General features: G+C 44.4%; 1 protein-coding gene across 4 annotated transcripts in view; it reads left to right on the top strand.

Moving 5' to 3' along the window:
• Positions 1–3651: 3651 nt before the first annotated feature.
• The window catches only part of ERCC3 (ERCC excision repair 3, TFIIH core complex helicase subunit), a 44618-nt gene continuing 22184 nt past the window's right edge, over positions 3652–26085 (top strand). Inside the window, exons 1-9 of one of the 4 annotated variants that reach the window (XM_083153670.1) lie at positions 3652–3884; positions 6213–6415; positions 9577–9813; positions 10663–10712; positions 11851–11986; positions 16781–16945; positions 17056–17260; positions 17518–17832; positions 20653–20837. In XM_083153670.1, the coding sequence (XP_083009796.1) occupies positions 3857–3884; positions 6213–6415; positions 9577–9813; positions 10663–10712; positions 11851–11986; positions 16781–16945; positions 17056–17260; positions 17518–17832; positions 20653–20837 (1524 nt within the window). In that variant the 5' untranslated portion in view covers positions 3652–3856. Of the gene's footprint in view, positions 3885–6212; positions 6419–9576; positions 9814–10662; positions 10713–11850; positions 11987–16780; positions 16946–17055; positions 17261–17517; positions 17833–20652; positions 20838–26085 lie in introns of all 4 variants that reach the window. The other 3 variants (XR_014450797.1, XM_083153669.1, XM_083153668.1) reach the window with 3 other exon arrangements.

Raw genomic sequence — 26085 nt, 5'->3', positions numbered from 1 at the left:
ATTCTTAGAAAAGTTACCACATACAGATGGAGCAGCCGTCAGCCAGCCTACTCCATCGCCAGATCTCCTGTGCTGGCGCAGATGGTAGCTCCATCTGTTGGGATTGCGCAACCATCTCACACGCTCGCGCGTCAGAGGGTGTGATATAGATGGTCCGATGGGTAATCCTGAAGGTCCGTATCCCGACGTCAGAATCCCCACTGCCGGTGCTGCGACGGGGACGATTGCAAAGAAGCCCCTTGCGGGCTCAGTGGCTCGCCTCAGGTTCTATTCTCCCTCTATGGGGGTCGTGAATCTCCACAAGGGAGAATAGCCCCTGTCAGTTGGGATCTCCCTTGTTGGAGCACTGGCAGTCGGGATTCCGACATCAGGATACTGACCGTCGGGATTCCTCCTATCGGGCAGTCATCCGGCACCCCTGTCAGCAAGGGGGCAGGGAGCGGCGTCTTTGCCTGCTGTGGGCAGAGCAGGTGGAGTGCTGCTACAGCCTCTGACAGACCGTGGCACGTGAGCACCCCCATCTGTCCATTGGTGAATAATAGCTGCTCCATCTGTAAGATCTATAATGTTCTGGAAGACAGTTTGTTTAATTCTCTCCCGACTGGCTGATACCAGCACTAGTTCTGACTATAACGTTGAACTAAAGAGAAGGAAAGACAACCATGAGTGGAAAATGGTAAAGGAGAAGGTATTTTGTAAGTAGGGAGTAGATTATTGGAGAAAGTGGGGGTGGAAATTAATTAATGAATTTTAGAGATAATGAAAGAAATACATATAAAAAAAAAGGGAGGAGGTGATTATGATGCTACAGGTCTGTGCATTGGGATTGAATTGGTATTGGGTGCTGCATAGCACAGTGCCATTTGCACTAAGTACTATGCGATTTTGACTAGTCAAATCGCACCTTGTTTAAACAGTATAACACATTTGAGCTCTAGATCCCTAAATTTCATGCTTGCAGTCATAGGAATGGTCAGTATGCCCCAAAATCCTGAGTTCCCTTGCAGTGCTGTAGGCCCAGGGCCTGGAAAGTGGGACACAGTTGTTAGGTCGACACAATTAAGGTTGACAAACATTGTCGGCAGGCATCGGTTTGACAGGGTCAAAAGGTCAACACATGTATTTGGTCAACAGTCAAAAGGTTAACAAGGGTTTTTGCTATTTTTTTTCTAGCCAACATGTGCCAACAGACGCATTCGCTCTCCCCATTCCATCCACTAGGCGCAGGCATGTCCAAACTATGGCGCTCCAGCTGTTACGAAACTACACATCCCAGCATGCCTTGCCATACTTTTAGCATTCCCAAATAGCAAAACTGTGGCAATGTATGATGGGACTTGTAGTTTCATAACAGCTGGAGGGCCATAGTTTGGACATGCCTGCACTAGGGCGTGGAGGGAGAACAGAAGAGTGGGCCGAGCGTAGCGAGGCTCTGTGCCCGATGTATGTCGAGTGCAGCGGTGCACCAATACGGTGTCCATGGCGACTTTGATGACACACGAGATGAAAAAAAAAACATTAAATCCATCGACCTATTAACTGTGGATGACCTAATGCATGTGTCGACATTAGGCATGATGACCTTTTGTCTGTGTCAACCAATGGCCTGTTGACCAAATGTATGTCTACCTTAATTTGGTCGATCTAATGACCCATATACCCTGGAAAGCATGCACTGCTAGTGTGCTCTAGTGCTTGATAACACTAGCCAACAACAACAATTTTTTATTTTCAGCTAATGAGGAAATCCAGGTGTTTGTGACTAATTTTTGTGTGCTGATTACAAATCTGAACTTCAAATTGGCATTTCATATCAGGAACTAAAGTTATGGCCATGATTAAGTTTTATACATTATACAATAGCTATAATAGTAACTGACTTGTGTTCATTCACGTCAACCAAGGACAACCTGCCCCTGGTAGCATGCGCACAACGCCTTTGCTTCCCTACTGTTCTGGTGCCCATACACTTATGCAATGTCTCATTGCATCCAATTTCATCTTATGGTGCCTAAAGTGCCCTCTTCCAGCACCTAATGTCACATGCCCTCTGCAATGCCACATTGGGTGCTGGAAGAGGGTGGGTGGCAGAGTAGCATAGTGCTATGAAGAGAGCTTGTGGGCGACGGCAGAATTAAAAAAAAAAAAGTTTAAAACATTGGGTGGCCCTCTGGTTGGCTAAGAGAGCTCTCTCAGCCAATCAGCAGCCTCCCATTCAGACAGCTGCTGATTGCCTGAGAAAGCTCTCAGCTTTTTAACTTTTTTTTTCAAATTCTTCACTACGCTACACCTATGATGGATGCTACCAGCGCTCCCTCTCCCCAAACCCGACGACTGCAAGCGGTACCATCGCCTGACAATTGCATTTGACCGATCGCATGCAGTTAAAAACCACATGCAATTCGTTAGATATTATGAGCAGCACCTAATATCTACCAACGTGAAATTCAACTGGCGGGTTTATACATCGTGTAACATGGGTCTCAAAATTTGCATACTGCACAATCATTAAATTTTTTGCACCGATGCAGTCAAAATCGAATGATTGTATGCAATATAGCAGGGGTTCCCAAACTTTTTTGAATCACGGCACCCTAGAGCATCAAAATGTTTTCAAGGCACCCCTAGGCCAAATGTTTCTTATTGAGAACTTTAGAAAAAAAATATTAAATGAAGTGCATTGTGTTTATATGTCACAGTTATGTGGTGAGGGACAGGATTTGCTCCTGTTTGTACACATATATTATGATTGGCAGCCACCAGCACTAGTTTTGCCTGTTACATTGACCATTTATAATATGAATTGATCCTGGTCCACCAACCCAAGGCACCCCTGCAAGTGTCCTGAGGCACCCCACGGAGCCTAGGAACACAGTTTGGGAACCACTGCAAATATAGCCTTATGGTGTTGAGAAGCACCATTACTCTGCTGTTACTCAATAGCAACCTTCGGTAGTTTTACCTACCGATATGTGTCTTTTGAGTGGTGAGTGCTGCTGTCATCAGCAAGCCTGCCTCCCTGTTCAATTAGTATTTCTTGGCAGTGTGCTGGTAGGGGAGAGAATGAGGTTGCAGTACCAGTGATTAAAGGGAACAGTTTGATCAACTCCTGGCTGCTGCCACAGCTGAGTTAAGTAAAATAAACAGAACACACAGCAGCAGTAACCGCATGTCTGCTGCACCCCAGCCAGCCCAACTGGATGATACGCTCGCTGACTGAGCACGTTAGCCGCAGTGACTTGAGCCGTGACGTGATGCTGAGCCAGTCCTCTGAGTCTGAGGCTGAGCCCGAGCAGCTCCAGAGCTGCGTCTCTTCTTTTTAGTCTCTATTTTCTATTTTCCACATATCATCCGTCAATATCCGATTGCAGAACTATCGATGTTCTGTCATAGACCATCAATCGGTTTTTCTTCTTCACAGTTTAGATCGATGGTAACCATCGATGGCGAACACACCGAAGCCGAAGACCTTCATTCGCAGCCGCCTGCCTTAGGCCCCGCCTCCTTGTGGGAATGCAGCGGGCATGAGTGCGCGCACGGGTTTCAGGCACGTAACGTTAACGTACACATACACGCGAAGCGTTATCTCATCCATGTCCCTAGCGCTGATTGGTCAAGGCTACAATCAGTGGCCTTTGACGTAGGTGGCACGTATGGGCGTACCATCGGAGAGTGATGGGAAACCGAGTATAGCAGCAGCCAATCATCTACGGTTTGGACTGGCAGCGGCAGCCATGTCTGCTTCCATGGTGCCCATCAGGCATAACAGCCTGTAAGGAGCTGCCATAATCAGCTACTGTATTGTGCCAGTTTGCTGGGTATAGCCTGTGCCCGGCGGGGTCCTGCTCTCAGTGTCATGGGTAAAAAGGACAAGCCTGACAGAGGTATGAGATGGCACATACCTGCTTCATCCATGCAGCAACCTGGGCTCCCTATGTGTGTACACATGCTGGCACGCACCACAGCCTCTTGTAGGGGTATGGGTGAAAACCGGACCAGGACAAAACCCCCGGACCGCCGGACCAGACATCAAACTCTGCATTTTGGAGCTTGTAGCCTCCGGTCCGGGGGGTGTCCTGTTCGGGGGTGTCCTGTCCGGGGGGCTGCCTGTGACACCTGTCACCAAGTAGAGGAGGAGGGGATAGAATAAAGCCTCCCTGTATGGTCCGGGCATGTAGCAAAAAACGGACGGTCCGGACCACACGGGGAGGCTGTAATCTCCCCTCCACCATGTCCCTGGTGATAGCTATAACAGGGACCCCCGGACAAGACACCCCCGGACAGGACACCCCCCGGACCGGACCCTACAAGCTCCGGACTGCAGATTTTGATGTCCTGTCCGGAGTTAAGTCCGGGTCCGGTTTTTACATAGTCCCCCCCTTGTAGGGACTTCTAGTTCCTCACCAGAGGTTGGCCTGCAATGCTGGTGCTTTTAGTTCCACACTAGAGTATTGTATTTAATGTTTGGGGAGATGTAGTTCCACTTGACCAACTAACTGCTGGGGCTACTAGTGTGACATCAGGGACTGACCTGTGCTGCTGGGTATTGTAGTTCCACACCATCTATTATTATGCCATGTGATGTCATGACTTACAGTTCCTCACCTGATGCTGGCATGGGATTCTGGGGCTTGTAGTTCCACACATGAGGCTGGCATGTGATGCTGGAGCGTATAGGTTTCCACAGAAGTTTGTATTATTATTTTTTTTTTTTTTACAAGGTAGTGTGGCACTGTGGTAGTGATATTGTGGCTTTTTGTGTCTGTCTTGTCATCGAGTTATATACATTTGTGTTCTGTGTCTTAAATGTGTGTGATCTGTCTGGAGCTGGGGCTGTGAATCAGGCTGGATGTAACTAGGTGGAGAATTTGCCTACAGTAACGACTGTTGACATCTAGCTTGTTGAAATTATTTATATGGATGCCAATAGATGCAAATTTTTGCCCTCAGAACACTAATCTTACGGCTATTTGTTTGGTGGCTAGCTGGTTTACACATTCTATATTACTTGATTTGGTACTTGTGAGTTATCCGGGCGTCCGATTTTTTGATTGTATGCCTTAAGTTAAGGCATACAATCAGATGCGATGCGATGCGATATCGCATCGCATCGCATCGCATGCGACCATCGGATGCGATGACCCGATTTTTCCATAGGAATCAATGTTAAAATGATTCCTATGGAAAAAGGGGTCCTTTTCATACCCCTACTATCCAAGTGGGCATGGAGTTGGATATAAACCTGTGGCGAGCGTAGCGAGCCACCGAGCCCGAAGCGTGGCGAGCGGACGGTATTCCGTGTCCCCTCGCGGGGCTCGCTACGCTCGCCACGCTTCGGGCTCGGTGGCTCGCTACGCTCGCCACAGGTTTATATCCAACTCCATGCCCACTTGGATAGTAGGGGTATGAAAAGGACCCTTTTTCCCATTGAATTCCATGTTAAAATGGACTCAGTCCATTTTAACATTGATTCCTATGGAAAAATCGGGTCATCGCATCGCATCACATCGCATCGCATCCGATGGTCGCATGCGATGCGATGCGATGTCCCGATCCGACCCGATTTGAAAATCGGACGCCCGGATAACTCACAAGTACCCTTGATTTTCCACTGATATTGCCGTTGTGTGGTACATGGCCCTGGTAGTGAGGTGGTGAAGTCATAACTTTAAAAAAGAAAAGGGAAAAAAGTTTTTAAATTGAATCTATTTTGTGTGTTAATTTGGTATTAAAATTGCCAAAACAGGTACTGGTTTTATACATCAATGGCCAAATGCAATAGCCTCTGAGTTCAACGTGCAGGATGCCAACCGAACACTTTTTTTTTTTTAAGAGGCAATGATTTTCTAGGTTAAATTAGAGATGTGCAGGCTCTGATTTACTCTGATTTCAAAGCAGGATCTTATTGGCTATCAACTGTCCACAACTGTCATGTGATTTGGGATAGCCAATAAGAACCTGCTTTGAAATCAGAGTAAATCAGAACCTGCACATCTCTAGGTTAAATAATGCCTTGTAAATGATTGCTCCGTTAAAAAAACCCTCAGAGTTTGTCTGCCACTGAACTTGGAGGCTATTATATATGTGAAGCTTAAAATAAAATGTGTTCATCTATTACAGAGCAGATATCTTTGCTGTATTATAATGGGGTCAGTGATTTTGACCAAAATTACTTGACAATTTGTTCTCATTCTGGTCAAATTTCTTCACAGCAGACAAGAAAAAAACCAAGAAGCGTCACTATGATGATGAGGAAGATGAAGAAGATGACTTACCAGGTACCGACCAGGAAGCCATGCCTTCTGCTGCAGGAAAGCAGGTGGAAGAAGGCAGCACTAAGCATGACGAATACGGAGCCAAGGACTATAGACTTCAAATGCCTTTGAAAGGAGATCATTCCTCCCGTCCACTTTGGGTAGTATGTATCCTGCATTTGTGTAACCCTCCCTATATGCTCTGTCCATACTGTGTAGGGAATGAGTTATTGGTGACCGCAGATGGTAGAATTAAAAAGCCTATATAGATTGGCTGGTTCTATACCAAATATGCTAAACATGATGTGTCAATTTTCTTCTGTAACCCATACACTTACACTTTCGGCGGCATTTGGTTTGGGTAAAGGGGGCCGGAGGAACTGCTGACAGTGTCCGTCTGAGTAGCTTTGCGCTGTGAAGGAGCACTAGTGGGTGGCAGGGGTCAGCAGTGGTGGCAGAATTTGAAAAATTGTCTAAAACACTGGCCGGCCCTCTGATTGGCTGAGTTCTCTCAGAGGGCCGCCCAGTGTTTTTAAACCATTTTTTTCAAATTCTGCCACCACTGCAGACCCCTGCCACCCGCTAGCGCTCCTTCACAGCTCTAAGCTACTCAGCCGGATGCCCTCTTCCAGCACCCGATGTGGCATCGCATATGGCATGCGGCATTGTGTGTTGGAAGAGGGTACTTTAGGTACCACAAGATGCAATGTCCCATCGCATAAGTGTATGGGCAGCATTAGGTCAGGATCTGTGCCAAATTACCCTATCTGCCTTGATGCACTCTGTTCCTGAATGGTTAGAAAGGGATAAAACACAAAGATTCCATACGGTACTTGTGTACTTTCATGGCGCCGTGTGTCTGTGTCCTTGCGGGGCTCGGTGGCTCGCTACACTCGCCATGCTGGCACCGTGAAACTACACAAGTACCTTCCATACATTTTAAATACTTGTGAAGTGGACGGATAATGGATATGAGCAGATTGCGGATATGTTTTTTCTTGTGGTAGCTGTACCCAACACAGGCAGGGGACTACCAATAATATGTGAGTGGTTCTCATTTTAGTGGAGTAGGACCCAGGCATGCTGCTGCCGGGTGTTGCAGTTCTATAATTTTGACAAAACTACGGTCAAAAAGTCACCTCCTAAACAAAATAAATGCCCTTAAATTGCAAATTCAATGCAAATAGCGTTGCATTTGCAGATCCAATTGGAAAAACCGAACCTTCGAAGAACCAGCCTGGAAGTGGTCATCGCTGATGTTCGAGACCCACCCTAAAAAATTCCTGCATTTTCTCAAACACACCCAGAACAGGCCATCCTGTTAATCAAACTGCAACTTCTGTGCATACGCATTATTTGATAATTGAACAGATTGCAAATTCTCTAATTAGCAACCCATGTAGATTTGGGCACATAAATGGTAAGAATGATTAAGGGAACAAACCTACAGCAAGTAAACTGGATTCAATGAGGAAGACTCTGGGGACAGCCAGGCAAATATTCAGTGTAGGATCTCTGGAGGTTCAAAGTTGACTACAAACTAGGGGGGTGAGGGGCGATCACCCTCTTTGGGAGGCAGGGGCGCAAGACCAGATCCAGTAATCTTTTCCATGCTTGCAATAAACCAGACCTGATCGCTGCTGTGCGATATTGAAGAGGTCTGCGATCAAATAGTTGCCACCCAAATTAAAATCCTGCCCTGTGAAAGCCTGCGAATGACTTTCAAAAATATTGCCGGCCAGCTGAAAATCCATTTCCCAAGTCTACAAGTGTGCGTAAATCTGACCTTTCAACAGCTTGAGCATCCCTGGGTTTTTACTGATACACCCAGAAAATGGCAGGTTAACACCCCCAATCAAACTGCGGCCGGACTGCAAATAAATTCAAACATTTTTGTTTTGTGCCATCGTGGACACACCCTGCAACTCAAACATAATCGATCAGTTTGCGAAAAACATTTCCACATTTGCCCTACCTGCAGTGCACATGGTTTTGCCCGTTAGAAAAAGATTTGTTGCATGTGAGATCCTTACTGAATAATCCCATATATGCAGAAATTGTTTTGAAAGTAGAAATACCCAAAAGTCCAGGAGTTAAGAATTGAGAGGACCTCTCTCCAAAATGGAATAATGTGTGGGCAAGTCCACCAAATATGGAGAAATATTTGCCCTGTGTCCACATTTCTGCCAGGAGCAGAAGAGGGGAACATTTATTAGACAATTCATCTTGAGTGTAGTACTTATGTAGTAAAGTTTGTAGGATGTTTCCTTCATTCGAGTAGAGATGGAACTCCTGGCAATCCCCTCCCTCACTTCCTACCAGTAGTCAATATTGTTGATTTACAAATACACATCCAAACTGCAGGTGGGGCAAATCTAAAATGTGCAGGGAGATTTAGGAGGGTGTTTGTACAAAGGCAAATATAAATTGCTCTGTAAAAATAAAGCTTTTTTTTTGTCCAGAATTTGTGGGCTACATGTAAAAGCAGCCATTATTATCCTGCATGAAAAACACAATAAAAGTATTTGCACCCCTTGCATTGCATCATGGTTTATTCCAAATGCAAAACTTACTTGCTGTTTTACTCTTAACTCAGAATCAGATTCTTGATCTGGCCATATACTTGTCTGATTTTGCCTGATTTCATCTGATTTTGACACATTGGGACAATTAATCAGATGAAAACTTGCAAGTCGGATGTGTTTAAGCTCTGATCATCATATCGGTGCCCATAGTTCGCTAGTAAGAACGACGTTTTATCAGAGTCCTTGCTGGGATCACATTCAAAAGGTTGTGCTGCCCAGGAAGCTTTTGTGCCGTTTATTCAAGGGGGATGGCTGCAACTTCTCCCCTTGTAGAATTAACAGGAAGGTATGGGGCCTTTAGTTCAACGATAGTAGGCGAGATTCTAGATGAAGGTAAAATGGCTACTGAACGCAAAATGGCTGTTCATAACATAACAGAGCAAGCAATACTTATACTATTTGTATTATTGATTAGGTCAGAACATTCTAATATAGTTGTATCATTATAGAGCTTAATCTTATAAGAGGTGTGTTTATTGTTTTTCTGTGATCAATTATGTAATGTGCTTGTAACCAATTATGTTGAACAATGCTTATGATTGACAGAACTGTATTTGATAAGACCTATATACTGTAAGATGTAAAATGTGTCATTTTGGTTCCCGCTATTAATCTTTGCGTTAGTCACCATTTGAACATATAACAAATTAAGATACTTTGCATCTGATCTGAATTTGTATTTTGTGATGTATAATTTCTACAGCACCGCATCTTGATGTGTATTCCTTTGTTGCCAGGCTCCGGATGGACACATCTTCCTTGAAGCCTTCTCTCCAGTGTACAAATACGCCCAGGATTTCCTTGTTGCCATCTCGGAGCCAGTCTGTCGACCAGTGCATGTCCATGAGTATAAACTCACCGCTTACTCGCTGTATGCAGCAGTCAGCGTGGGTCTGCAAACCAGTGATATTGTTGAGTATCTACAGAAACTGAGCAAAACCGGGGTCCCTGAGGGCATAGTGCAGTTCATTAAGGTGGGTGTTGTGTGCGCTGATGTAACCTAAGGAATATTTCCTAAATCTGAATGTTTCATTTATTTCCATGCTAAAATCCTGGATGCTAATTGTGTCAGGGATTTGTTGTGATGGTTTGATGTTCTGCCACAGATTTTGGATTGGATTTAGGTCAGGGCTTATTGGGCCACTAGATGGCATCCATTATCTTACAGTATTTGATGAATCATTTTACTGATAACTTCTTAGTATGTATTTTTTGTCAATAGGCATGGAACTTTCTGTGCTGTGCTCTCCACTCCTCTGCCTGTTTTACAGTAGCTTGCATAGGGGGAAAGTAAGCATTTTATATAGCGATAGTTCCTGATGTTATGCATCACCATACTTTTAGTGTGGCGTATTTGAAAGACCCAGTTGTTTCAGGAAATTAATGCAGATAAGTTAAAAGGAACAATATACTGTAAAGAACATCCTTAACCAGTGATGGCTAACCTTGACACTCCAGCTTTTGTTGAACTACACATCCCAGCATGCCCTGCTACAGTTTTACTATTTGGCCATGCTACAACTGATGCAGGGCATGCTGGGATGTGTAGTTTAACAACAGCTGGAGTTTCAAGGTTAGCCATCACTGCCGCAAATAAGGGGACTTTTTTTTTATTTTTAGATTTAGTACCACAGTATATACCTACTGTATATTATGTCCATCTATCACCGTTCGGTCTTCATGGCAGTATTGATGAGACCCAGTTCTATGGATACTGCCATTGGTTTCTAATCACTGCTGATGAACTGTAGACCTGATACATCTTTTTTTTAATCATTTACTAGCTACTAATGTGTTCTACATATTATCTTTATCTCCTGCAGCTCTGCACAGTCAGTTATGGAAAAGTGAAGTTGGTCTTAAAACATAACAGGTAAAGTGTAGTAGCACATACAGTACATTCTGCATTGTCACACTCACTGAGGGGTAGATTTATTAACATTCGATCAGGGGCATATGCGCTATCCCCGTGCGCTAAGACAGGGGATAGCGCTTCCCCTGATCTATCACACCCACGATGCGTGTGTTTAGCATGCAGCACTATGGGGGAGGAGGGCTAATGCATGTTCCGTATTTTAAAGGAGCTCTTGGCTCATACCTTATTTATGAAGGGTCCAGGTTGCCGCACACTCCTCCATTAACGTGCAGTGCATAGCGCCAGAATTTTCTGGCGCTGTGTAATTCAAAGGCTCCTTTTTTTTGTGCATTTCAATTAACTTTATCGGTCCTCTCCCCGGCTGACAGTGTTCTCTCTCCCCGGCGCCTGCTGGTCCCCGCCGTCAGATGGATGTATCTGCGCATGTGCCGGTACACATCGCAAGAGCAGGTAACCGGTGCATGCGCAGAACTTGGCAGCAGGGGGAGCGCACATCCGTTATGGGAGGAAGCGTATCCCCGTCGGCTGGGGATAACGCACTCCCATAACCTATGCAAGACGCACAGTAAATTTAGGAGAAGAGCGGCACCGCTTCACCACGATAAAGTTGTGAAGCGAAAGGGGGAACACAAGGAACGGTATGGCCACATTAATAAATCTACCCCTGAGTGCCAGATGTATCAAGCTTCAAAAGTGATAAAGTGGAGAGTGATAAACAACCAGCCAATCAGCTCCTGCCTTTCATTTTTTTCATACCCAGCATATCACATGACAATTAAGTGGTGAATTGCTGGCTGTTTATCACTCTCCATTTACCAATTTTTGAAGCTTGTTACATCTGGCCCTCAGTGTATTCCTAAATTCTAACAATGGCCCATGTTAGGCCAATGCAGATATTGTCAACATGACCTATCAATTTGAAATATGCTCCCGGACACAGTTTAACACTTTTCACAATATGGTTTTTAATTTGTGCAAAAGCCATTTTATAGTTACACAATATCCAAATCTTTTTAAAATAATATACTTTTATACCTGATTTTCGTTATTAATGGTTAGCACCTGCATTCGTGGCAGGTTATGTATGATTGGTTCTTTACTGTTTTATGTTTCCTTGATCATATGTCCTCCCCAGGTACTTTGTTGAGAGTGCTCACCCTGAAGTCATCCAGGATCTCCTGCAAGACTCCACCATTCGAGGCTGTAGACTGAGGAATGAAGAGGGCGAGGAAACAGAGCTTATTACAGAGACATTTACTAGCAAGTCTGCTGTGAGTGTAACAATCTGCTGGTTGGTACTTTAACTGGCCTTTCTGGTGACACTTTTCCAATGTCATAAAGTTTTTTTGGATCAGTCTCTCTTGGGGTCCATAACAATGTTGTGGGGTACGCTGACAATTTGGTCCCCCTGCAGCAAAGTGTATATCTAAAATCATAGGAGCCAAATGCAAATGAGATTTCACTCTTTAACTTGTTAGCTGATAGATACCTGTAAATACAAGTTGCATATGTCATGTTGTCTTAATGGGCCTACTGTGCTGCTTAATATCCTGACATGGGGCCTACTGTGCTGCTTAATACCCTTCCACTGCATAAACCAGCTGGTTCTCCGACCCCTTGCCTGTTTACATCCTGCTATCTAACCACCACCCCCTCGCTTGCACCTCTTGTAATCTGTCTGTCTCCCCTTCCTACTAGAGTGTAAGCTCCTCCGAGTAGGGCCCTCTTCCCTCCTGTTGTCAAAGCCCACTTCTCTTCACATTTCACTCACAGCTCTCCTATACTCCAACACTCAGTGACCATCTTCGTCTGCATACTCCTCTCCATCATTGTCCTCAAGCCTCTAGTTGTATGTTGATTGAGTCCTCACTACTTACATTTAAGCTGTAATGTGTATTGATCTGTGGCGCTCTTTATTTGTACTGTATTTTTGTTTTCTCTTTCAATGGTCCTGGTGACACAGCTCAACATTGGGATGTAGGAGGGTCCGTAGGAGCCAGGCACCTATCCTAAAGCTTTAGAGGGTAGGCTCCTCCCCTACTGCATCCCAGACTCTTCAGTTCGTGTTAGGTGCCCACTGGAGTGGGTGCTATTCTAAAGGGCTGCGGGAGCAGCCGAAGGATTAGAGTAGTTAGGTTTTTTTTATTATTTTATTAACTTTTCACTCTAGCTAGGTAGGCACAGTGTGAGGATTCTCATTAGTGAATCCTCACACTGCTAGCGCAGCAGGAGCTGACAGAAGCGCGTCCTGTCAGCTCGCTGTGCACAGGGGAGACGCTGTCTGGCCTCCCTGTGCAGCGCTTACAGCTTCTTTTAAGAAGCTGCCTGGGCTCCGGAGCGCTCTGAAACCGGCTTCACGCTAGGTGGGGATCATGGGGGACAGGCGCTCCGTGATGGCGGCGGACATTTTCTGCGGAGCTTACACACTGAGCTCCTATCTGAGAGGACAGCAGTGTGTTACAGGCATGTTCCAAGGGGTCCCCAGCTGAGGGGGAGATACTGGAACTAGGAGATCCTACTAAGGGAGCGGCTGTCTGGGGGTGCTTGGCGCTAAAAGTCACGGACCCCGCAGCAGCAGGGACTTGGTCTCTTCCCTCACTCTGTTTTTGGCGCCATTCGGAACGCTTGCAGCGGAGCTGAGCTGGCTGACAGATCCTGACAGAGTGATTGGATTTCCTGGGCATCGCTTTCCCTATTCTGAAGACTACAGACAGCTAAGTGACTGAGTACATTGGCTTTGTGTAAACGCCTGTACATTTTGCGCTGTGACTGTGTTATTTGTGAACATCATGTCTGTGCATCAGTCTGTGGTTTTGGGGGAGGGAGCCCCAGATACATTGAGCGCTTGCAGTGTTTGCACACTGAAATTTATCCCTGAGCAGATGGCCAAGGGGGGCTTGTGTATTGCTTGCGCTGCTGTTAAACCCATGGGGAGTGAACCCCAGAGGGTAGAGCAATTGGAACCCACCTGGGCCAGTGCCCTGGGCAGGTCTGTAAATGCTTTGGTGCAATTGCTGGACAAACAGAGTGATGTTTTGGTTGATACTCAGAGACCTATGTCATCATCACAGCAGTCCTCTGGCTCCTTGCCTCTTACCCAGGCAGACCCTGCTTTCCTACAGGTGATGCAGGATACTGCAAAAGGGATTAACAGGTTTAGTGAATTGCTAGACAAGATTGATGTGGATGCTGTGGGGACCCCTAAAAGGTCTTACTCAGTGCCTTTATTGGTTGATGAGGAGGAAGGAGCATATGCAGACATTCCCTGGGAGCAGGGTGATGATTCTGAGGATTCCTCAGCCGCAGGGGTGGAGGATTTGATTACTGCTGTTAAACAGACTTTAAATTTGTCTGTGGAAGATAAAACTCCTGCAAAAGGTGTATTTAAACGGCAGCGTAAGGAAGCTGTTACTTTCCCTTCAGATGAAGGTTTACAGGACTTATTGGAAGGGGCTTGGAAAACGCCCGATAAAAGGCTGCTGATGCCTAAGAGATTCTTAAGTCTGTACCCCATGCCTGAGTCTCATGCAGATCTCTGGGAGAAAGTTCCAGTGGTTGATGCTTCTGTGGCACGGTTGTCAAAAGCTACTGTTTTACCAGTGCAAGGGGGAGCAGCTTTTAAGGACCCCGTAACCTAAAAGCAATATTTGAAGGGGTGGGATACACCCTACGTCCTCTGATTGCTTCAGCCTGGGTCTCTAAGGCCATGATTGTATGGGCCAATGATTTGTGCACCATTTTACATGCTGACCCTTGTGTGTTATTGCTTGTGTAGAAGCTGAAAGCAGCAGCAGAGTATGTGCTAGAGGCTGAGGAGGAAGCTCTCAAAATGGCTGCTAGAGTTTCCACAGTGTCTGTCAATGCCAGGAGAGTGCTCTGGCTTAAGGCTTGGGAGGCAGATAACGAGTCTAAGAAGGCCTTAGAAGCATTAGCTTTCAAAGGAAAGCTGTTATTTGGCTCTGAACTGGGAGAGATTATTAAACAGGCCACAGGTGGCAAAAGTACTTTCCTGCCTGCCCCTGCAGCCAAGCAGACATCAAGATTTTCTGCTTTCAGGCCGTCCTTTCGGCCCTCCCCTAGAGGAGGTGCGTCCTTTCGAGGACAGTCTTTTAGGGGAAAGTTTCAGTCCTCCAGGGGTAAGGCCCCAAAGTCAAAATTTGGTTCTTTTCATAAGATACCAAAGGAGAGGACAAACCCTCCGCATGACTGCCAGGGGATTGGCCCGGCGGTGGTCAAGGTGGGGGGGCGTCTGTCACACAGTTCAGGGACGCATGGGCATATTCTTCTCGGAGGAAGACCTTTGAAGGGAATTTTGTAACCCTGGGATATAATGTTTAATACCCAGGCATCCTGGTCTAACAAGGTACAGATCTCGGCCTTGTCTATTTACTTCCAGAGAAGGATTGCTTTAATACCGGAAGTACAGACCTTCCTGCAGGGGGTGTCCCGATTGAAACCTCCCTACAAACAACCAGTAGCACCATGGGATTTATCTCTGGTTTTGGAGTGCCTTCAGAAGGCACCTTTTGAACCATTAAGGTCAGCTGACCTTAAATTCCTTACATGGAAACTGGTATTTTTGTTGGCAGTGGCGTCAGCAAAAAGAGTATCGGAGTTGGGGGCATTGTCATGCAAGTCTCCCTTCCTTATATTTCATGATGATAGGGCTGTTCTTCGGACAGTACCCCAATTTTTACCAAAAGTAGTCTCTGCTTTTCATCTAAATCAGGAGATAGTTCTGACTGTGTTTCAACCCCCAGAGGGTTCAAGGAAAAGGGACAAATTGAGGAATTTGGATGTTGTGCGCGCCTTGCGCGTTTATGTGGACAGAGTTAAGAGTGTCAGAAAGACTGACACCTTGTTAGTTTTGTATGACATACACAAAATTGGTTGGCCTGCTTCTAAGCAGACCATTGCTAGGTGGTTGCGCTCTGTTATAGCGTTTGCATATACTAAAGTTGGTAGGCCTGTACCGGCCAGGATTAATGCGCATACCACCAGGTCGGTTGCCACCTCTTGGGCGGTACGACATGGGGCAACAGCTGAGCAGGTTTGCAGGGCTGCCACTTGGTCATCTGTTCATACCTTTGCCAAATTCTATAGGTTCCATGAGTTCGCGTCGGAGGACGCATCATTCGGGCGAGCAGTGATGAGAGCTGCAGACCTGAGCGTACCCACCCAAAGGACCGGCTCTGGAACATCCCAATGTTGAGCTGTGTCACCAGGACCATTGAAAGAGAAAAAGGGATTTTTGTAAGAACTTACCGTTCGAATCCCTTTCTCTGATATGGTCCTGGTGACACAGCGATCCCTCCCTTACGCTCAGTAAGTATGCCAGGTTCATGATGTTTCATGTTATATGGTTAAAAGTTGTTTTTGAAAAATGTGCATATAATGTGTGCAGGCGTTTGTACTGAGTTAATGTATTCCAGTGGCTTTGAAAGATTGAACTGAAGAGTCTGGGATGCAGTAGGGGAGGAGCCTACCCTCTAAAACTTTAGGATAGGTGCCTGGCTCCTACGGACCCTCCTACATCCCAATGTTGAGCTGTGTCACCAGGACCATATCAGAGAAAGGGATTCGAACGGTAAGTTCTTACAAAAATCCCTTTATTTATTCAATGTTATGCCAAGCTTTGTCTTCCTGTATTGTTCCTTTGTACGGTGCTGCGAAACACTTGTGGCGCCTTTATAAATAAAATTATAATAATAATAATGGGGCCTCCTGTGCCTTTCTATTTATTTGATGGAGAATTTTCCCAATCACTACATATGATCAGTCATATGATTTTGGACTTTTACATCCATATCGTTAAAAGTTTACATTATCTTACATTTTTGTTAAAAACGGCCCTTGGCACAAAAAGCTTCACCACCCCTGCTTTAGACTGACCGTAATGTAGTGGAAGGAGAAGCTGTAGGTTTAAAATCAATCAGAACATTTATATTTCTTTAAAAATATGGCTTCATATCAGCATAACACAGTACATATCATCACTAAGGACCATGTATGTACATTATGCAAGTGCTTATCTGTTCCATCGCCTGTGCTGGAATTCTTTCTAGATCTCCAAGACCAGTGATCCATCCAGTGGCCCCTCCACCTCCCAGGATCCAGAAACGCAGAATAAGAGCGATGTCCCCGCTGACTTGTTTGAGTTTTATGAGCAAATGGACAAAGAAGAGGAGGAGGAAGAAGAGATGCAAACGGTGTCATTTGAGGTCAAACAGGTAAACCCCCAATCTCTTTGAAGGGTTCTCCTCAAAGTCTTTGGCATTGTGGCCACAATGACTTTGTGTCTCTGTGAATTTTGATCTCATCATGTTTTACCTATGGTTAGGAAAAGATTGAGGAGCTCCAGAAGCAATGCATCTGCATGGAGTACCCCCTGTTGGCAGAGTATGATTTTAGGAATGACAACATGAATCCGGACATTAACATTGACCTGAAGCCCACCGCTGTCCTTCGCCCGTACCAAGAAAAGAGTCTTCGAAAGATGTTTGGCAATGGCCGGGCTCGTTCTGGCGTGATTGTTCTGCCTTGCGGTAAGGGTGTTATTAAAAAGTTTTCATTTTATTGCATATTTAGTTTAGAATCAGGGAAAGAGTCACACAAAACCACTCAGCTGTTCTCAGTTGTTTGTCATTTATCTCATTTCCTCCCTCAGTATTGGTGTAATTTAATTTACTGGTTGCATTTGTCATAAACATTATTATAATTTTACAATTCTCAGGAATAATTAATACTGAATAAGACTTTCTAAGAATCCTGTTTTTTACTTTGTGAAACTTGTGTCTGGCAGGTGCGGGAAAGTCTCTGGTGGGTGTCACAGCTGCCTGCACAGTCCGAAAAAGGTGCCTGGTGTTGGGGAATTCTGCTGTTTCAGTGGAACAGTGGAAAGCGCAGTTTAAGATGTGGTCTACTATTGATGACAGCCAGATATGTCGCTTTACATCTGATGCCAAGGACAAGCCAATTGGATGTTCAATTGCTATCAGCACTTACTCCATGTTGGGACACACAACAAAGAGGTCTTGGGAAGCCGAACGAGTAATGGATTGGTTAAAAAGTCAGGAGTGGGGTCTGATGATACTAGATGAAGTACATACAATTCCAGGTAAATTATAGGTTTGGAAGATTCAAAGTGTTTTAAACTTGTGTCCCCAAAATAGCAGCTTAGTCCACTCCTGAAGCACTTTAAGTGGGGAATTAATTTATGGGTGAAGGGAGGGAAATGCCATGCTGTTTAAAGACCGGCAATGGTAGCCCAATTTGCGCCTGTCATCTGGCATGATTTGCTCCCCTTTCTCCTTTCAGTGCTATTAAACACTGAGCGAGATCCCGACACCATAAAGTGCGTTGGTTGTTGGTAACATTTGGCTGGGAAAATCTGTTCGGCATTAATTGAATTGCCCCTAACATTCATATAGAATACCATATAAAATGCAGTGGAAAGCCAGAAAGGTGGCGCTCTTTCTTTTCTAACATTATAATGGATGTATTCTTTCAATATCCAATGTGGAGAGGTCTGTAGCCTGTATGGTTTTTTGTACCTTCCTCTAACACTGGTTTCATGTGAACAAAACTGGGTACTTATGTAGTATCTGGGCGTCCGATTTAGAAGTCGGATCGGTAGCATCGCATGCGACCAAATCGTGTGCGATGCGATGGTCCCGATTTTTCCATAGCATTCAATGGGAAAAAGGGGTCCTTTTCCTTTCCCCACTATCCAAGTGGGCATGGAGTTGGATATAAACCTGTAGTGAGGGGACACAGAATACTTTTTAAGAAATCTGCGTCCCCTCGCAGGGCTCGCTTCGCTCGCCACGCTTCGGACTCGGTGGCTCGCTACGCTCGCCACAGGTTTATTTCCAACTCCATGCCCACTTGGATAGTGGGGAAATGAACAGGACCTTGTTAACATTGAATCCTAGGCAAAATCGCATCACATGCGATTTTGCCGAAAATCGCGTCAAATCGCATCTGATTGTATGCCTTAAGGCAGGGCTGGGCATTTGCAGCCCTCCAGATGTTGATGAACTACACATCCCAGCATGCCTTGCATCAGTTTCAGCATGGCCACATAGCAAAACTGATGCAAAGCATCCTGGGATGTGTAGTTCATCAACATCTGGAGGGCCGCAATTGCCCAGCCCTGCCTTAAGGTAAGGCATACAATCAGAAAATCGGCAGCCCAGATACTACATAAGTACCCAAAACTGAAAGATATCCAAAACTTTTCCAAGGCCGATAATTCAGATAATATAATATTCCACTGAAGAATGGAAATTATCCAGGGGATATACCCAATAGGTAAAAAAGTATATATAGCCGATTGTTGTGTAAAAAGTATTAATTTATTAGTTGTCTAAATATCATTACATATACCAGTAGTACCCAAATTGGGTGCCATGACTCCTTGGGGTGATTTATGGTCAGTGTAATAGGCAAAACCAGTGCTTTTGGCTACCCATCATTAAAACATGTGGACTAACGGAAGCAAATCTTGTCCTCTCCATATAACGGAACTGAAGGATGACCTATAAAGACCATTAACTTAATTTACAGTAAAACTTGGATAAGTGGGAAATTTCTATGAGGTCCCAGCATTTTTGCACCAAACCTCTTTAATAGAGACTGAGCACCTACATAACTAAGATGATTACAGTTAGGCCCTCTTTAAGTGACGTTGGTGCAGTTTATTAACCTCTATAAATTAGATGACCACCTTTCGATCCTCTGTAACTGGGATTAGTACAAATTTTGACAAGTATGTACATATTTTTATTTCTATAAGTGAAACAATTAATGTTTGAATCTGCATCTGATGCTTTTGAGTGCCATGATTCCATTCAGATTTGGAACCGCTGGCATATTAATTCATAATTCATTTAAAGGTTATAATTGTATTTTTTTATTTACCTATTACAAGTTATATATATATATTCTCCAGTGGAGCTAACAGTTTATATTCCCTACCGCATGTACATGAACACACAGACATTCTAGGGTTCATTTGGGAACCAAGTAACCTACCAGTATATTTTTTTGAATGTGGGAGGAGACTGGAGTACCCAGAGGAAACCCATGCAAGCAGGGGAGAATATACAACCTCCACACAGAGCCAGGGTCAGACCCATTACCTCTATGCTGTGAGGCAGCAATGCTAACCATTACATCGCCCCTGCTCCTCAAATTGTTAGGATTACAGGCTTTGCGATTCCCCAAATATGCCAATCTGAGAATCTCTGCCCATGACACTTTACTGATTACCGCAGTGTTTGTGGTAAATCAGCGCGGTTACTGCCACCAGCCAGAGTACCAAGTTTAGCGCCTAAAATTGGTAACATGCCTCTCGGGGCTTAAGTGGAAAACACAGAATACCAGAGCTAAGAGTAACTTTTTTTTTTTTATCAAATCTTATGGTTACAGAAAAAAAATGTCTATCCTTGTTGTAGATAATGCAGGTGGCTGCTGTGGAACTTCTAAGACCTCACCTCCATACTTTCCCTTGAGGCATACTTCCCTACTTTGCCGCCCCCTATTCCTTGCACTCTGTCATGGGTCTCAATAGGATGCCTCCAGGGAATGCCGGGGACTTGCCCACCATCCTGGGGGGCTGGGAGGACCAACCAATTTTTGGGAGCCTCCCTGCCATTCCAGAATGTTAGGCAAGTATGCCTTAAGGGTTTAGAAAGTGGGTATTGGTGGCAGTATGGAGGGCAGTAGGTTGAAGTTTTGCTTAGGGTGCTGAGAAGCCTTACACCGGGCCCTGACAGTACTGAATGACTAAATGACACTTCCATATGATGTAACTTTTTAAAGTTATAACCTCCATTTGTCTATAAATGTCCTGTTTATTGTAAAATTAAGAAGTGTTCATCTTCATGATTATTCCATTCTAATTCATTTTAATTGCAATCTCTATTTGTTCCAGCAAAGATGTTCAGGCGAGTGCTGACAATCGTCCAGGCCCACTGTAAGCTGGGACTCACTGCCACTCTGGTCCGAGAAGATGACAAAATCGTTGACTTAAATTTTCTAATTGGTCCTAAACTCTATGAAGCAAACTGGATGGAGCTGCAGAACAATGGGTACATTGCAAAAGTGCAGTGTGCTGAGGTGAGCTGCTCTGTCAGTACTTGGGCACAAAAACATAAAATCGATCTAGTCACTTAATTCACACAATCACTTCCATTTTACTAAATTCAATAAAAAAAAAACCCTGAAGCCTCCTAACTAAAATCAAATATTAAACAAGTAACCTCAACCAGGTGCCATTAAGGGGCAACACTCCCTTTGATGGGGTTTACCCTTTGAGTCCCAAGGGAATTTTGTCAAAATAGGTGTAAAAATTGGCAAGCAAACATTTTTATTTATCATAATGACCTGTAATCAGTGGCGGTTTTTGCCTATAGGCTGCAGCCCCCCATGTAAGATCTGCCACTGTAGTGAAGCCAGATGCAGTCTGTGAGACTGCTCTGGCTTCACTTTGACTGGCAGTCACTTCTTCCTATTGGAAGTCTGACCTCCCAGCATCCAAAGGCAGCCCCATTGGGAGGTGCTCCCTCCCGCTGGGACGCCTCTAAAAACTTGTTCCGCGCATGTCTAGTACGGGCAGGATATGGGCGGTGACCACGAACACAATTAACGGCAGCAGAGGGGGGGCGCCTCACCTCATCTCCGTAGAGGCAAGAACCGCTGCTACCTAAAATGTTTTCCTTTTTATATAGGAAGTATCTTTATTTTATTTTTTTTAACTTTTTTTTTTTTTTACACAACATTTTTTATTTGAATTTATATAAAAAACGTGAGCGACGCTGGCATTTTTAGCAGCAGGGATGTTGGCACTCAAAGGGTTAAGCATATAACTAATAACTATGTGAACAGATATATTTCCATTAGTATCCCTTAGTATACTCAAAACACCTATTTTTAATAGCAATAACTTTCATTTATATTGTGATCTGTACGTAATCAGTTTAACTTAATTTACAAATTTTGTTTGTTATTGAATGCTTGGTGTGTTCATATTTTCTTTTTGTGTCTAGTGGACTGTGGATCCCCTGAGGCGCCGTATAAATAAAGGTCAATAATAATAAGTAATGCCATAAGTTGTGCCCACTAAGATCCCCCCTGCCTAGCCTGTTTATGGCAAATGTTCAATCACTGCCAAGTAAATTGGATGACATTGAAATGGAGGTGGCTAGCAAGTCACACCTGAGGAACTGCTCTATTACAGTTTTTACCGAGACATGGTTAAATAATAATATTCCCGATACGGCGCTGGACTTTATGGACAGAGCATTGTTTAGGGCTGATCGAACCCGCGAGTCGGGGAAAAGTAAGGGAGGGGGTGTTTGCATCTATGTTAACAAAAAATGGTGCTCAGACTCTGTTGCTATTGGATCCTATTGTTCGGTGGATGTGGAATATTTAATGGTCAAATGTAGACCTTATTATCTGCCTAGGGAATTTTCGGTGGTAATAGTTATGGCCGTTTATATATGTCCTCAGGCAGGTGTAGCATGTGCACTTGGCACCCTATATGAGACCCTGGCCGATATGCAGGCTAAATATGTGGATGCTGTTTTTATTGTTGCTGGCGACTTTAACCAGTGTGACTTAAAATCAGTACTCAGGAAATTTTCCAAGAATGTCTTTGTCCCAACAAGGGGTGGGAATATCTTGGACCAAGTATATACGAATGTGGAGCATGCATACGAGGCCGTTGTTTGCCCACATATTGGAAGATCAGATCATGTTTCCCTATTTATGTTACCTAAGTACAAACCACTGGTTAAACGAGTCAGACCAAGTAGGAAAGATGGGTACTTATGTAGTATCTGGGCTGCCGATTTTTTGATTGTATGCCTTAAGTTAAGGCATACAATCAGATGCGATGCGATGCGATATCGCATCGCATCGCATCCGATATCGGATGCGATGACCCGATTTTTCCATAGGAATCAATGTTAAAATGATTCCTATGGAAAAATGGGTCCTTTTCATACCCCTACTATCCAAGTGGGCATGGAGTTGGATATAAACCTGTGGCGAGCGTAGCGAGCCACCGAGCCCGAAGCGTGGCGAGCGAACGGTATTCGTCCCCTCGCGGGGCTCGCTTTGCTCGCCACGCTTCGGGCTCGGTGGCTCGCTACGCTCGCCACAGGTTTATATCCAACTCCATGCCCACTTGGATAGTAGGGGTATGAAAAGGACCCATTTTTCCCATTGAATTCCATGTTAAAATGGACTCAGTCCATTTTAACATTGATTCCTATGGAAAAATCGGGTCATCGCATCGCATCGCATCGAATCGCATGGTCGCATGCGATGCGATGCGATCTCCCGATCCGACCCGATTTAGAAATCGGCAGCCCAGATACTACATAAGTACCGAAAGATGTTACTGTATGGCCGGAAAATGCAATAGAAAGGTTACAGGATACTCTAACCTTTACTGATTGGGAGTTGTTTATCAGGGAGTCCACGATAGGCGAGGATATTGATGTGGATCTACTAGCAACTATGGTTCTGGGCTACATAAATTGTAGCATAGAGAGCATCACTGTTAAACGCAGGATTAGAACTTTTGCCAATAACAAGCCCTGGTGGAATTCTACGATACGCTCACTAATAAAAATTAGAGATAACGCCTTTAAAATGGGTGATAGTGAGGCTTATAAATCAGCTAGGACCAATTTAAGGATAGGGATCAGGCAGGCTAAGAGAGAATTTTCGGGTAGGATGGAAGCCAGATTCAGAGAATGCCACGATTTTAAAGATATGTGGCAGGGGTTGCAGGAGATTACAAACTATAAACCGAAAAAAACAGAGCCCCTAGACGCAAATAGAATCCTGGTGGAAGATCTAAATGATTTTTATACTAGATTTGATAAAAATAACATGTCCACTGTAAGCATGATTATAAATAGACCAGATGAAGTACAAATTGTACTAGACGAGCTGGAAGTTAGGAAGTGCCTACAGGGTGTTGCCCTGGGGAAGGCAGCTGGCCCGGATGGGATACCAGGGAAGGTCCTTAGAGGGTGTAGTGAGCAGCTGGCATGGATCTTTACATTGCTGTTTAATTGTTCGCTACAGACTTGTGTTGTCCCGAAATGTCTCAAGGCTATGACGATTATCCCAATTCCAAAGAAAAATCCCCCTGAAGGGTCTAGATGATTATCGTCCCATCGCCTTAACATCATTGGTGATGAAATGCTTTGAGCGTTTGGTTTTGGGACACATAAAGTCTCATTTTGCTGCAAATTTTGACCCATTCCAGTTTGCCTATAGAGAAAATAGGTCTACGGATGATGCGATTCTGCTGGTTCTGCACCAAACGTTGGGCCATCTTGAAAAGAGGGACTCCTATGTTAGAATTTTATTTGTGGATTTTAGTTCTGCTTTTAATACCATTATTCCTACTTCGTTGGTTTCCAAACTTTTTAATTTGGGGTTAAATGGGTATCTGTGTAATTGGATCCTACAATTTTTAGTGAATAGACCACAGGTAGTGAAGCTCGGAAAACATATCTCCGGCGAGGTCATGGTTAGTACAGGCGTACCACAGGGCTGTGTCCTGAGCCCGTTGTTATATTCTTTGTTCACGCATGATTGCGTGTCAACTTCAGAATCCGTGCAGATGGTGAAGTTTGCGGACGACACCGCTGTGGTTGGCCTGATAACAAATGACGACGAGGTAGCGTATAGGTCTGAGGTTTGCAGACTGTTTAAATGGAGTAGGCAAAATTGTCTGCACCTTAACACAAATAAGACCAAGGAGATGAAAATAGATTTTAGGCGAGGCTGTGGTAGGCCAATACTTCCCATTTTTATTGAGAATAAGCCTATTGAGGAGGTGCAGGTTTTTAAATTTTTGGGGCTACTCATTTCAAATGATCTTACGTGGTCTTTAAACTCTACCACGGTGGTTAAGAAAGCTCAGCAACGGCTTTTCTTTTTGAGAAAACTTAAAGCTGTATGCTCCGACATTAACACACTAGCTAGATTCTATAGAGGCATTGTGGAGAGTGTCTTAACTTACGGAATCATAGTTTGGTTCGGGAGCTGCACCGTGGCTGAGAGGACCGCGTTAGATCGTGTGATTAAAATTGCAGGCAGAATTATAGGGATGTCTTTACCATGCGCCCATGACTTATACAAAAATAGATTGCTAAAGAAGGCAAATTGTATTTTAGCAGATCCCAGCCATCCAGAATACAAGGCTTTTGAAGTTTTGCCATCGCAAAAACGATATCGCAGTATTTCGGCACGTACAGAGCGTATGACAAATAGTTTCTTTCCTACTGCTGTTCGTATGCTAAATGCTGTTAAGTGACATGGGAATTGCCCTAAATGTTTTTCCTTTGTGTAGGTTTTTGTATTTAAGTTTTGTTGACGGTGCATTGTTGTGATGTATTGTTAATAACAATAAAGTATTCTTATCTTATCTTATCTTACCCTGTATAGGAAGGAAAGGGATTTTCCTGATATACAGGGCTATCAATCACAATATAATTTATAATTTGAAACTGGTGCTGTTTATTGTACCGTCCGTAATACAGTGAGCTGCTTTATTGCTAGGTTATCCTCTTCTTCTGACTGGTTGCCTTTGCAGTCTGTGACTGCTTTCTTCATGCTGCAATGAAGGTTTGAGTGGACTCTTTGTCCCCCCTCGTTATTGTATTGGGCAGAGAAATGTAGTCTAATCTTGGTTATTACATCTCCGACCCTCTTTGTGTTACAACTTTTACCTCTTTTTTTCAAACTATGCTGCTTAAGGCCCCCATCCACAACTACAACGTCTCTGAGGGGAGAAGGAGCAGCTAATCCCCCTTGAGCCACCCGGAAAGATACTGGAGTGTGTTTTGGATGACACTGTTTGCGCACTATTTGAGCTCTCCGACCCTGCTGCCCTCTGCTGTCCAATCTAAAGAGCAACACTGACTCTTGTGTAGTGGACCAAAGAGTTTTTTAAGTCTGCAGAAAAATGGGAAGATCCCGGGTGGTAGGTGCGCATGCGATATATCGCATTTGGTCCTTTTGCATGCAATCCCATCGCCCGCTGTGGGATCTGTGCAGCAGTTATGATCTCCGATCCAAAGTGCACCGAATTGGAGGTTAAACACAAGCTATTTGGGCCCTTTTCATACGATTCCAGGGGCCGAATCAAGTGGAACATGCCCATATCACACTAATGGATGGGGACCTTAAATGCTCATATTTTCTAATTCATGTTTATAAACAGATGTAAATGTCGTCATGGGAATTCTCTCTGGTTTAAAAATTCCATAATTTTACCACTAGATGGTGCTTATCACTTACTTTGGATATGGTGGCTAAATTTAGCAGATGGATAAGA

Source organism: Crinia signifera, chromosome 7 (genome assembly GCF_055691185.1).
Source record: "Crinia signifera chromosome 7, ASM5569118v1, whole genome shotgun sequence".
NCBI lineage: Eukaryota > Metazoa > Chordata > Amphibia > Anura > Myobatrachidae > Crinia > Crinia signifera.
Note: the sequence above shows the minus strand (reverse complement) of the source record. Positions and strands in the feature narration are given on the sequence as shown.